The 14,013-nt window shown below is 37.3% G+C and overlaps 1 protein-coding gene across 3 annotated transcripts in view; it reads right to left on the bottom strand.

The window, feature by feature from the left end:
* Rock2 (Rho-associated coiled-coil containing protein kinase 2) overlaps positions 1-14,013 on the bottom strand; it is a 94,951-nt gene that overhangs the window by 8,126 nt on the left and 72,812 nt on the right. For 2 of the 3 annotated variants that reach the window (XM_006239909.5, NM_013022.2), the window contains exons 19-32: positions 13,524-13,684; positions 13,009-13,193; positions 12,241-12,310; positions 10,499-10,602; positions 10,049-10,235; positions 7,434-7,527; positions 7,250-7,344; positions 5,737-5,916; positions 5,421-5,589; positions 3,642-3,712; positions 2,998-3,086; positions 2,461-2,539; positions 739-1,000; positions 439-652 (exon numbers count right to left, since the gene is read on the bottom strand). In XM_006239909.5, coding sequence (XP_006239971.1) covers positions 439-652; positions 739-1,000; positions 2,461-2,539; positions 2,998-3,086; positions 3,642-3,712; positions 5,421-5,589; positions 5,737-5,916; positions 7,250-7,344; positions 7,434-7,527; positions 10,049-10,235; positions 10,499-10,602; positions 12,241-12,310; positions 13,009-13,193; positions 13,524-13,684 — 1,960 coding nt within the window. Of the gene's footprint in view, positions 1-438; positions 653-738; positions 1,001-2,460; positions 2,540-2,997; positions 3,087-3,641; positions 3,713-4,974; positions 5,146-5,420; positions 5,590-5,736; positions 5,917-7,249; positions 7,345-7,433; positions 7,528-10,048; positions 10,236-10,498; positions 10,603-12,240; positions 12,311-13,008; positions 13,194-13,523; positions 13,685-14,013 lie in introns of all 3 variants that reach the window. The other variant, XM_039111810.2, reaches the window with a different exon arrangement.

Raw genomic sequence — 14,013 nt, 5'->3', positions numbered from 1 at the left:
GAAACAATGTTTATAAATGCTTACCTAAAAGGGAATGGCTCTTTTGAACCCAAATACATAATGAAATGAAATCAGTACTGCCATATCTGACCTCCCACTACACTACCACTTCAACTCCAAGCAATGCCTCCATCACTCTGTATGTACACTTAAAGCTGAACTGTATTGCTCGTTAAGTCACAAACATTGCTTTGCACTTACAGATGAAGCTGCTTTTAGTTCTGCCTCTCAGATCACCTAACTAAAAGAAGTTTGCATCATGTGTGTGCACCTGACATATGACAGCCTATGCGTAATCTTAATGCCATCTTCCAAATCACTAGTTAGTCCATGTGCTGATTAAAGATGAAAACAATACGATTATAAAAAATAATAAAATACTTTTAATTTTTAAAAAGCAGCTTAAATTTTTTTTTTTTACCATGTTTTATTTATTACCTTGGTTTGTTTGGAGCAAGCTGTCGACTGGGCCGCCGAATGGACTGGTTTTGTTGTATTTTCATTGAGGTTCTAGGGGATGATCGGGCAAAAGGGTCTGGAGCTGGAGGCTTTTTAGGTATCTTTTTCACCAACCGACTAACCCATTTCTGCTGTTCTTCCGTTGAATTTGCTAATAACAACAGATTCTTTGCCGATGATATATCATAATAAACTACAACAAGAATTACTTGAAATGAATTAATATGCTTAAAATGATGGAAGCCCAAGTAACAGCACAGCAAGAACTTCCCTACTTACCTTTGCAGGGGGCTATGATCTCTTCCTTTTTGTCCATGTGATCTTTATGACATTTAATGTGGCATCTACGGCACTCTAGAGCAGGAGGAGGTTTAAACATGTGCCACAGTGGCTTCATACAGGCCTCACAGTTGGTTGGGAAGTGATAAAGAGTAGGAATAAACTCATGTCCTTTGTGGCAAATATAATTAGATTTTTCTCCCACTGGTTCCACTGGAAATTCTGGTTCCTTTTTACTTTCTCCTTCATTGGCATACAGGATCTATGAACAAGAACACAACAAAAGTGACTGTTACACACTAAAGATTTATTTTGTTTTATGAGTATCTTCCCTGTGTGTGTGTGTGTGTGTGTGTGTGTGTGTGTGTGTGTGTGTGTGTGAGAGTGATATACATACCTGGTGCCCTCAGAGGTGAGAAGGCAGCAATGAATGGAATACAGTTGGTTGTTAGCCACCACATGGGTGTGGGGAACCAAACCCAAGTCCTATTCCTAACTGCTGACTCAGCTCTCTAGGCTCCACATTGTTAGTTTTATATAGGCAAAAATTCTGATACATTATTCAACTAGAGCAAAATACGGTTGAAATTCAAACCTAAGCAGGTTACCTGGTCAAGAGTTTATGTAGCCTAGGAACACGGCTCAGTGTCAGCATGCCTACCTAGCATGCGTAAAAAGCCTGAGACATGATTTCCCATCTTAAGGGAAGACAGAGTTCGCATAAGACATGAGACAGTCACTTTGTCTCCTTACTTTTGATTTAGTATCCTTTACTTTGCTGCAGCAAAACTATCAGAATAGGTCAACAAAAGACAAATTTATACTTAATTAGGTGGGTTTTTCCTTCATTCCTCTGAGAGCAACATTTAGGGATAGAAGTATAGCTGAGTGGAAGGTCAAAGCTCTGTGTTCAGTATCCAGTGTACCTCCCTATTCAAATAAGCCAAAGTCCACTATGACAATTATAGCAATTGCTGTTTACACTTCCGAGTAATAGCAAAGTGGGGAAACTATATGCACATTTTAGATATTTGGAGAGTTGAGGGATAAAAGGGGAAAAAAAAGATATGCAAATAAATGTCCAAATGAGACCACATAAGTACTCAGAGGGGGGAAAAAAGCTCTCCTACAGTAAATCAGATCAGGCAGTGACTTTTATAGTGTTTTCAGAGGAGTGTGTGTGTGTGTGTGTGTGTGTGTGTCTGTGCACAATGCCTACAGAGGTCAGAAGTGGGAACTGGAACCAATGAAGCTAGAGTTACAGGTATCTGTGAGCCACCTGGTGTGAATGTTGGTCCTCTGATGGAGCAATAAGAGCTATTAACCACCAAGCCAGCTCTCTAGGCCTTATGGTTTGAAAATAGTTTCAATGGAGACAATAAAAGGAGAAACTTGGTGTTTTAAATAAAAAGTAAAAGTGCTACAGCTTTCAATTTGTTAAGTGACTTTTCAAAATTTCCTAAGTTGAGAACAAAGTCAAAACAGAACTAAGTTCACGTTCTAAAAAACAACAACCAATCTTGTGAAAGGTGCAACAGAGCTCAGAAGCACACCATAAACCAACAAACAAGCCAGTGCTGGCCTCAGACGGAAGCAATACACTAGAAAGACCCAACTGCCCCAACCGGGGCTGAGCCAGAGGGGAGATGATACTGCGAAGAAAGGAATCTAAAACATGTCACATGAGAACGTCTAAGGGTGAAAAAACAAACACATGCTTACCTGAAATATCCTTGGAATTTCTTTAGCATCTGCTCTGTATACATCTGTCTGAGTAACAGGTCGGACATGAAATAGCTTGCTACAGAAGAGTTTTAAAGAAAGGAATAAGTAAACTATTACTCAAGGATTTTATCACATTGGTCATCTTATACTTAACAGAAGTTAAAAATCAGCTATTTATTGACTCACGTTAAAAGCTAATATGCTAGCTTGATTGTTTGGTGTTGTTTCTATTGTTGCTATGTCTCTGGCTGTCCTGGAACTCACTACTGTAGACCATGCCAGACTCAAGAGATCCACCTCTGTCTGCCCATCAATTGCTGGGATTAAATGTGTTCACCTGGTTGACTAGATTATCTTTATTGTTCTAGTAACTTTTAAGATAACTAAAGAGTCATGAAATATAATGTCTTCCCTATCACACATATAAGGAAATCAAAGGGAAATGTAGTAGAATGAGAGCTGCACTGTGATGGCCGTGATAGACACAGTTCTACTCCTCTCACATCAAGACTTTACCCTAAGTCTGATACTTACTCTATGTCTAACACCATGTAAGGGTTAGACTGCTCTTTATCTTGTTCACTATCATAGAAAAGAATCTTCTTGCTGCTTACAATCACATACTGTTAAAAAGAAGAAAGAAACTGATGAAATCACTGTATTATATTTATTTTCTTTTATAAGAAATTCTATTCTTGTGATAAGGCCATATTCTATTAAAGTAAATAAAAAGCATTAATGATGCTTTAGGAAAGTTTTCCTTAAAATAACAACAGATTTACTTATAGATTTTTATTTATTTTTCTGTAACATTAAAACTGAAACTGATATATTTTAAGCTTTCAGATCTACATAAAAAGTGAACCTGCATCAGCCTAGTCAAAGTGAACAAGAAACACAGTAGCACAGAAAAACGGCCCTCCCACCGTATCTAGAGCTGCTGCCCACCAGGACACAACAGCACCAAAACAACAGGCTCCTACATAATAACATCAAAGCCCATTTCAGTAACAACCCATGGAAAGTAAAAATTCTTCTACACTGATAAACAGAATCTGAAAATATAAACCAGTATTGTATGACCAGAAGTGTAGGCATGGCCGTCCTACAACTCCAAGAGGAAAATGGGTAGAGTTAAATCAGAAGTCAAAGGAACCATACTTGAAAGCACTAATTACCTTCTTAACCCATCCAAACTTTTTAGTGTTGTTCCGCACAGGCAACGACAGCCATCCTTCTAATCGTGATTCTACAAGTAAGCATAACGAGTTAAGGATAAATAAACTGATTGCCCCTGACAATTAGAAATTTAGTAAAATTTTAATGCAGAAGTCACAAGCTAATCAAATCTGCACTTTAGAATTTCAATCATACAGTACCTGGGTTACTGTAATAACACATACTGAGTAGAAGCATGAACAAAATACAGGTCACATGACATCAGAAATAAATACTCAAAATACTTCACTGATTAAATTCATGCACAGGCAAAATTCACAGCACAGACAGGAGCCATTGAGCTCTTCTCACTGCAATTCTACATTAAGCCCTTTATTCTTCCTGTGGAGACCAAGCTGACTAGAGGTGTAGCACATATATACTCTCCTGTAAAAAGCACTTTAAATGAGCATGTGTTCAGAAAACAGGGGATTTTAGAATGCCTATCTTCATTATGTAAAATACAGAGCAAACATTGAAGAAGCAACAGTATAACCAAGATTTCTAAGCTCCAATCAGTAGTAAAGCTAATATCAAAATCAGTAAAGCTCTACAATGAACAAAAGCAAGTATCTTAAGTCATTAGACTCTGTGCTAATAAATTTTACCCTATTTTTCAAATGAAATTGGCAGAGGGGATGCCATTCTAAGAGAATACTCTAATAATGCAAATCATTACAGGTTTAAACTACTATGCACTAACTGTACTAAGTTGTCTATACTGCACAGTTCCACACAACCGAATTCTATCCCTCATACAGATAGGGAAATTAGAGTCTAAAGAGATCAGTGAGAACCTCTGTGAGTTTAGAAGACATGTATGGGAGTCCCCAGGCATTTCACCTGTGAGGCTTTTCAGGGTGAAAACCAAGTCAAATTGTTTCATGTGTTTCTGAAGACTTAGTACACTGTGGACATGAAAACACAGTGAAAACCTCAACACATTCTTTCAAAGGAGTCATGTATTTTTATATTCGGTACTGTCACTCTTGATATAGAACTACAGAAATGCCTGAAAATAGATGAAGCCATGCATTTTCAAGGATATAGAACATACTGCTTTGTTTCTGGAAAACTGGCAAAAATCAAACGATCTAGCAAGTACAATCACAAGCTATTTGAAAACTGCCTTAAATGCAAATTACAGTTCATGCAGCAATTTACTTTTTACTGCATCTAAACAGCATGTCGGAGCGAGGAGATGTTAGTTAAATGTTATAATTTAAAAAAACAAAAAACAAATTAAGTAGCTGGGAGAACTCTAAAGACAGTAAGATCTTTTTCAGATATCACCTGTACTAATAGGCTCCGATGAACTAGGTAAGTAAGGCAAGGAATCTTCTTCAGAGTCAGAGTCAAGAAGCATGTGAGAACTGGAGGGCTTAGTGGCAATATTGAGAGAGGTAGAGGACCGCTGGTAGGTGAAGGACATGGATTCCATAGTGTGTGACTGAGTGATATGGACTACATACCCACAAGTAAGAAAGTGAGGCAGAGAGAAGAGAAGAAAAAAAGTGAAAAACTTAAACAGATAGGCACTACATGTGAGCTAAACTCCTAAACATTTAGAATTTGTTTGCTTGTTTGTTTTTAATCAAACAAGTCCAAAAGGTCACATGAAGTAGGTTCTCCCTTAAAGAAACGACCAACCTTTTCCCCAAGAGTAAAGTCCTTCGTGAAATTAAAGCAATCACCTGACTTAAATTTAAGGCAAATGCAAGGCTGACTAAGATGTGTACCTGGAAATCCGTCATCAGGCTCAGCATCCCCTGGTCCACTGCCTATACTGGAACTGTCCATACCAATATGCAAGGCCTGGAGCTGCGACCGAAGCTGTTCAATGTCACTGTCTTTACTGTCCAGGGTCATCTGCAGTTCTATTCGAATTTGGCTCTCTTCAGCTATTTGCTGTAAGAAAATGTATTAACAGATGAAATGTACATTGTAATTGTGAGTCGCAGTTCGGTAATAACAACTAATAGAAATGCTCTGCAACCAAAGATAAGAAAATAATTGTTTTTAAAATATGTGTTCTGTGTAAAAGAGTATCCTTACAGCCTGCATTTCATTCAGTTCTTTCTGATATTTGATCATCTGTTGTGTCAATTTTTCACGTTCAGACTTAAGCTCCATATGTAATTTTCTGTTTTCCTTTTCTTTTCTTCGCACATCTGTGTCACTACCACGCTTGACAGGTTCTTTTCGATTCATGATCTCTGCCAACTTATTCACAGCCTTAAAAAATAAGCACATAATAAATTATGTTGGTGTTTTATTCAGAAACTTACTGATTATAAGCTACATAATCACTAGTAATTCCTTTCCTGTACACAGGGTTTTAAGGAAATACTTTTTGGCCTGGAGAGATGTCAGTGAGTAAAGTGTCTCCTGTACAAGCACTAGCACCAGAGTTCAGAACCGTGGCACCCATGAATAAAGCAAGGCACCGTGATGCAGTGGAGGTAACAGGAGAATTCCTTAAGTCTCACCCAATTTATGTTCTCTAGATTTAATGAGAGATTTTGTCTCAATGAAAAAAGGGAGAGGGGCTAGACAGATGACTCAATGGTTAAAACTGCTCTCTGTTTTTCTGGACAAGTGGAGTTCAGTTTCCAGTATACAAGTCTAGTACCCAGTACTCCAGCTCCAGTAGAAACAACACCCTCTTCTGGCTTCCATGGGCACGAGTACATAATAAAATGCAAATAAAAATTTTGAAAGAAAAAAAAAGCAGATAGTAATATAGGAAGACACTAGAAGCCAACATGTGAACTCTATATGCATGCACGTATGCACAGTCCACACGTGTATACATACACACGTGAACATATATAACACATGCATACAACAACACATTTTTTGCCTTATTTTAACTAACATAGCTCTATCATGGATATTCATTCTGTATTCTAGTTAGTTTTTCATTCTCATGACTTTTGATAGTAGGAACCTTTCCCCATTGAGCTATCTTGCCCACTTTCTCGTTGTTTTTGAGAATGCTAATTTGAAGTGTTTACAGGGTTCTGAATGTAGCTTCGGTAGAATGCTTGCCTAGCATATGCCAGTCCCTGGATGTGTTCCCTACTCAATTACAGGCTTGATCTGATATCATCTTCTACTGATCAACTTTCATTATAAGAGATATTTAAACAGGCAGATGTTCCTCTTCCTACTCTGAAGGATGTGAATTCTGCACTGGCACTAAAATGTTCCCTAAACAACAGCAGAGAATGGTACTAGCACCCACATATTAATGCTACAAACACAACTAACTGTGGGAGCTAGAAGAGGGGTATCAATGATCACAGGTGCCCTTTCAGATCATCTGAGTCTTTTCGGGCTATCAGCAAAAAAGAAAAAACAAAAACAAAAACAAAACAAAACTGGGAGAGTGTGGGACACTTCCATATACATGAAGTTTCTTCTAACTTGACTAAAAAAAAAAATCAGAAAATTACTCAAATAATAATATTACTTTGAGCATAGCTTCTACCCTATAGCACTAGAAGTAACAGGTGACAGGAATGTAAACAAAATTCAAAACTGCTTTTCCATTCCAGTGACATACTTGAGTCTTGAGTGTTCGCTCAGTCAGCAGCTGCTTCTCAAACTGTGCTTTAATAGCCGCTGCACTGATCTCTTCATCTTTCAACTTTGACAGTTCTGAAATAAACAGAAATATTAAAGTTACAACAATACTACAGCTACTAGGCACATTCACAATAAGTTTTACTCCCTTGCTAATTACATACGTTCTTGGGTATCTTTCAACTTGTTGTTTAGTTCTTCTTTCTCGTTTGCAAGATTTGCAACATCACTAGTTAGTGTTCTATTTGTTTCTTCAAGCTAAGAAACAGAAGAAAAAAAACTTACATATCAATTTAAAAAATTTTAGTTATCAAGTACTAATCCAACTTGAGACCACTGGATCACCACTCCCCTCTGAACTTCCCCTGTGTTGCCATACTAGTCTTACTCTTGATAAAAATGCTGTTCCCTTAAAACTTCATATGTATCCCAAAAAGCTAAAATTTTATGTTCTTTCAAAAATCTTAGCAGTTCTTTTTTTCTTTAGTAAGAAAAACCACTTAATAAATTAAGAAGAGGGGAAAACAAAGGTTTGTGTTCCATCGGGCTGAACAAGTTTAAAAACTTTAGTATTTCTTTTGGAATATTATTTTAAAAATTAAAAGTGAGGATTTTTTTGTTTTGTTTGAGACAGGGTTTCTCTGGGTAGCCCTGATATCAAACTCAATGGTCCACCTGCCTCTGCTAAGTGCTAGGATTAAAGGCATGTGCCACCACTTGGCTAGAAAAAATGAATTTCTAATGAAGAAGCTGAATCCTTTTTCTATATTCCTTTCAGATTATATTCATATCCTTCCTTCCTGAAGTTTTATTAAAAATTATGTTTAACTTTGCCACTAAATACTGTAAATTTCCGGGGGCTGGAGAGATGGCTCAGCGGTTAAGAGCACCGACTGCTCTTCCAAAGGTCCTGAGTTCAATTCCCAGCAACCACATGGTGGCTCACAACCATCTATGGGATCTTGTATACATAAATTAAATAAATAAATCTTTAAAAAAAATACTGTAAATTTCCATTATAAACGAATGAAATAATGTATGTGATTTTTAAAATCACGACTCACTTATATATTAAGGAATTAAACTTGCTAGGCATTGTTGGGCATACCTTTAATCCTAGCACTCAGGAGACAGATGCAGGAGGATGTCTGTAAGATTAAGACTAATTAATGAACACAGTAAGGCCCAGGCAGACAAGGATAGTGAGAATTAAGATGCTATGCGGGAACAGTGGTGAATGTTTCCAATTCCAGCACTTGGAAGGATGAGGTAGGGAAGAATTGTGAATTCTGGGCTATATTAATATTAAAATAAGGAACAGCAAAATGTAATACCCTGTTGATATATAAGATGTAATTCATTTAGATCCAACTTCTATTTATTTCTATTTTCATGTTCAACTTTCCCACCAAATACTGCAAATTTCCATTATAAATACATGAAATAGTATGTAGTAATATTTACGATTTATATGTAGCAATACTTAATGTAACTTCCAGGTTGTTTGCTGAGATAGGGTTTTATATATTGTGGTTTTATCTTGACCTTACTGTGTAACCAAGGGTATCCTTGAACTCCTGACCCTCTTGTCTTCTCCTCCTAAATGTAGGCATGTAGTACTACATCTTTTTAATTTTTTAATGTATCTAAGTGTTTTGCCTGAATGTATAGAAGTGTTTTGTCTTTATAGAATGTGTGCAGCACCTTCAGAGGCCACAAAGGGGCGTCGGACACTCTGGAGCTGGAGTGGAATTAGAAGACAACTATGAGTCCCCATGTGGGTACCGGAATCAAACCTACTTTGGAAGAGTGGTCTGTGCTCTTAAGCACTGAGCCAAGTCTCCACCCTAACCCCCCCAAACACACACACACACACACACACACACACACACACACACACACACACACAAAACTGCTTATCAATAGAAACATGTAAGGGTTTGCTTTTCATAAGAATTATGGGCTATAAGCATTGTGCCAGTTTGTTTAGCAGATATCTTAGTGTGGACTTTCGTGGGGTTGTACCATATACTTAACTTTACCAATTGTTATACTACTGACTATATTAAACTTATCAAATTGAATTTAACTCTTCATTTGTCGGTTTTTAAAAAGCCATTTTGCACACATGTGAAATTGTCATGTCTTACTTTCAGGTGTGGTATTTCAAAGCTGTAGCACTCATCTGACCTTTGTTGGAGAAGAGTTAAGTGAAGCATGCACTCATGTACTTGAGCTCTTTTAGACAATTTTCTTCTAAATGCTTTCATCTACTTCACTGAGTCCCAGGGGTTCTTTATGGATTCTAGATATTAGTCTGTTGAATATACATATTCCAAGTATCTTTTCTTTGTTATTCAGGCTGTCTGTCACATGTAAGTTTTAGGTCTATCTGATAGCTTCAAGATTTTATTTTTCACATTTAGTTCTTAAACGAGGTACACTTTACCTAATAAGTAAGGATCTAACTTTATTCCTTTCACCCCAAAATCCCCTTATTCCAAAACCATTTATTGACTGTCCCCTCCTCTCCCACTGGCTGCACACAAAGGTCTTGTATATGTACCTCCTCTATGAACTATTCACCCCCTCAGTGTGGCATTCAGTAGGTCAGCACGAGACTGACTGCTTTTTCGGTCTTTCCTTCAGAAATGTTTCTTTAAACCGTTAGAACCTGATAATAAATATAACCATATTTTAAATTTATAACTGACAATTCCCAGATGTTTGAGGTTTTATGACACAGCAATTCAATTATAAACCCAAGAATTTTACTTACGGATGCAATTGTAGCGTCCTTTTCAGTAAGCTCTTGTTTGTGTCTAGCCATCATCTCTTTGATTTCCAGCTCTTTCATGATCTTCTCTTTTTCCAAGTCAGAGTATTGCTCCTCAGCAATGGAGCGAGCCAGCTGCTCAGAGTCTGCTTTGGTGAGGGTGATCTCCAGCTGGGCAGCCAAGGAGTCTCTGCAGTTCAGAGACATAGCATAAGAACTCAGGTATAGATGCAATGGGATTGAACTCAGGGTACCATGCATTCTAATCACATATTCTACCTAAGCTAAGTCCCAAATCCCTTGGAGATGGGATTTTAATGATCAATTTTCATTATGAAGTCAAAACTCTTTGTCTACTTAACTTTCAACAGAGTTTTTTTCCTTGGTGGGAAAGAGACTGGGAATTATATAAGAGAACTTACCTACAGACAAGAGACAGGGCCCTGTCCTTACCTTTCATCCTGTAAATCCTGCTTTTTCTGCTGCAACTCTTTACAAAGTTTAGTTTTCTCTTCATTTTCTTCTTTAAGTTCTCTAACTTGTGTTTTATAGAGGGTCTAAGCAGCAAAACAGAAATGCAAGCCCATTATTATCAAGTATATAACTTTCATTCAAAACCCAGCAAGGCAAAAAGCTGAATATATACATTTTTTTTATGTTGCGTAATTTTGGGCTTCTGAGAAATCAACAGGTTTGTGGGCTTTCCCATTTTCTAGTCACCAATTAATAAACATACATTTGTATGGTAGATTGCATTCCACAGCATACTCAACTTCTAATAATTCAACTGGATGTTACATTGTAATTCCAGTTAAATGTACAAGATGGTAGGATAAAGAAAGATGTGATGAAAAACATTGATCTTTCTTTTTCTCTTTAACCTGACAGATCAATGGAACTACTACATACAAATACTTCATATTGCTGGGAGGTGGAAGCACATCCCTTTTAATTCCAGCAATTGGGAGGCAAAGGCAGGAGGATTTCTGAGTTTGAGGACAGCCAGGCCTACACAGAGAAACTGTCTCTCCCAATAAATAAATAAATAAATAAATAAGGAAGGAAGGAAGGAAGGAAGGAAGGAAGGAAGGAAGGAAGGAAAATATTTTTACAGTGGTTTCAAAAACACCACAAATGTCAATATGGCAATTTTATTCCTTTCATTACAAAAGCATGTATTTGGGATGAAGAGACAGCTCAGCAGTTATGACATTTCCCACAGGACTAGGGGTCAATTCCCAGCACCCTACACAGCAGCTCACAACTGTCTGTAACGCCAGTATCCAACACCATTGCACAGACTTATGTGCAGGTGAAGCACCAACACAAATAAAATAAAAAATGAATTACTTAAAAAACAACAGCAACAACAACAACAGCAACAACAACAACAACAACAACAACAACAACAACAACAACCACCACCCAACCACATATTCTCCACAAAGGGCATCACATGGCTTCACAGAACAGTAACAGCATATGCTTAGAATTATAACCTAGGAACAACAGCTGACTTCTTTTTTTGAAACAGCATCTCCCTTTCTGTTGTCCAGACTGTACTCAATGTTATCGGCTCACGTCACCTTCCCACCTTAGCCTGCTTAGTTGCAGTTATAGCCACACGCCACCAAACCAGTAGGATTAAGGATTTCTCTTAAACTATGGTTTTTTTTTTTTTTTTTTCCGGGGCTGGGGACCGAACCCAGGGCCTTGCGCTCGCTAGGCAAGCGCTCTACCACTGAGCTAAATCCCCAACCCCTTAAACTATGGTTTTTTGCCTGGTATTTTTTATACTCTGTGGTGCTGTGTACTGAACTCAGAACCTCCTCCTGGCAACAAGTATTTTACCAGTGAGCTACTTCCCCAATCCTCTGGCTGCTTTTTATGAGCCATGTAAGACGCCATCCAAATCTGTCTGATGTGGTGATAAACTACTAATATCCCAGCACTCGGGATGCGGAGGCAGCAAGTGTGTAAATTGGAGGCTAGCCTAGGAAAGAGAGTGAGGCTGTCTTAAAAACCGAAAACCAAAGCAAGCAAGGACAAACAAACAAAAGCTAAGCTTCTTCCTCTCTTCTGACCTGCAGGGTACCAGGCATACTTACATGCCTAGACCTAAAAATGAACGCACATCAAGTGAATAGCTATCAATTAAAAGACAACCATTCTCCTAGTTCTGCGGAGTCTCTTACTGAGAAATACTGCTCTGCTTCAAGTTGGTCTTGCAGTTCCTTCATCTGCCCATCTGCATCCTGCCGCTCTCTGTGAACACAGAAAGTCATTGTCAGTAACTTACATACATCTTAACCCAGCCACTTTGCAAAGTAAGACTCCCTGAAATCAAGTCATTTTCATGGCAGTGCTAACTTTAGCAATGCCTTTTAAAAGCTCTCATCCCTGACCGGCCTGCTGTCACGAGCCTGTAAGCCTAGCAACTGGGAGGCTGAGGCAGGAAGGACCATGAGTTCAAACCCAGTCTGGAGAATTTCATGAGACCATACATCAAAAAACAAAAACAAGAATCTACACAACTGCAAGCCAGGTGTGGTAACTTATACCCTTGTACTCTGGAGACTGAGGGATAAAAAGATTCCTGGAAGCTTGTGGCCAGCCACAGCTACACAGTGAAACTTTATACACAGTAACAACAACAAAATAACAACAAAAAACAAATCATGCCATTAATCCAACAGCTAATGCAACGTGTGCTTGCATTTTCAGTTTTATTTCATTTTATCTTGCTAGATAAGCAGGCTCTGGAATTCAAATCTTATTGTTCACCCTCCCAAGTATTGGCATTATAAAAATCATCACCAGATCTGGCTTTCATTTTAAGTAAATACCAATAAAACACACAGAGAGAGACACAAACACACACAGAGAAACACAGAAAGACAGACAGACATACACACACAAATATAAGAAACTGTCTATCAAACTGTCTAAATCAATTAACTTACTTTCGAAGTTCAGCATTTTGCTTTTCCAAGTTCATTTTCATTTCCATAAGATGATTATTTTCTTGTTTTATTTGCTTTTCTGACATTTTTAGGGTGTTAACTTGCTGGGTCTGCATCTTCAGGTCATTTTGCATAAGACAACGCTTCTGAGTTTCCTGCTCTATTTTTAATGTCAAATTTCTAACCTGAAAAAAAGTAAATTGTATACTTGACATTTGAGTAAATTATTTTTCTCAAGAGTGATGCTTTTCTTATTCATATCACATTACAATAATATTTTTAATATTTTTATTTTAAGTTTGATTCAGGAATCAAACTTTTATTTTTAAATAAAATGTCTTTGAAAAGTAACAAAACTTTTCAATTATGGTTAATTTACTCTATCACCAAATCCATTAAAAACCAACAGATTCTACAGAATATTACAATATAATGCACTCACCATTAGACCTCCCTAATGAAGCAAATTTATTATTGGCTCATTAATTTTTTTAATTAATCTAATTCATACTTACATCCTCATTCAGCACATCTTTCTGCTTCAGCAGCTCATTCAGTTTCTGCTGAGACTGTTTGAGGTCACAATCCAATATAGAACATCTCTTCTCGGCTTCCAGGAGTAGGTTCTCCACTTTCTGCTTTAAAGACCTCTCTTCCAACAGCTTCTTCTCCATTTCTATTACAATAAAAGTAGATACAATTATAACTTGGAACTACATTTTAATTAAAAACAAGTGGTACTATCTTATATTGTTGTTTTTAACTGAACATTTTATCACTTTAAATATATTTGGAATATTATAAATTTTACAGGAGTTTCATTTGCAGAGTATAGAATGTATATCATACTACTTGTGATATTACATCTATTCTAATGGAAAAAAGAAAATTCTGTCTTTGTGTCTCTGTAAGACACTGACATTTTTCAATGAAACATTCCAGGCAGATTTCATGACTTTCTATATTAGTACATTATTATGTAGGTGTTTGGAGAGATAGAAAGAT

This window comes from Rattus norvegicus, chromosome 6 (genome assembly GCF_036323735.1).
Source record: "Rattus norvegicus strain BN/NHsdMcwi chromosome 6, GRCr8, whole genome shotgun sequence".
Classification (NCBI taxonomy): domain Eukaryota; kingdom Metazoa; phylum Chordata; class Mammalia; order Rodentia; family Muridae; genus Rattus; species Rattus norvegicus.
The sequence above is the reverse complement of the archived record's forward strand: the minus strand, read 5'-3'. Positions and strand labels throughout refer to the sequence as shown.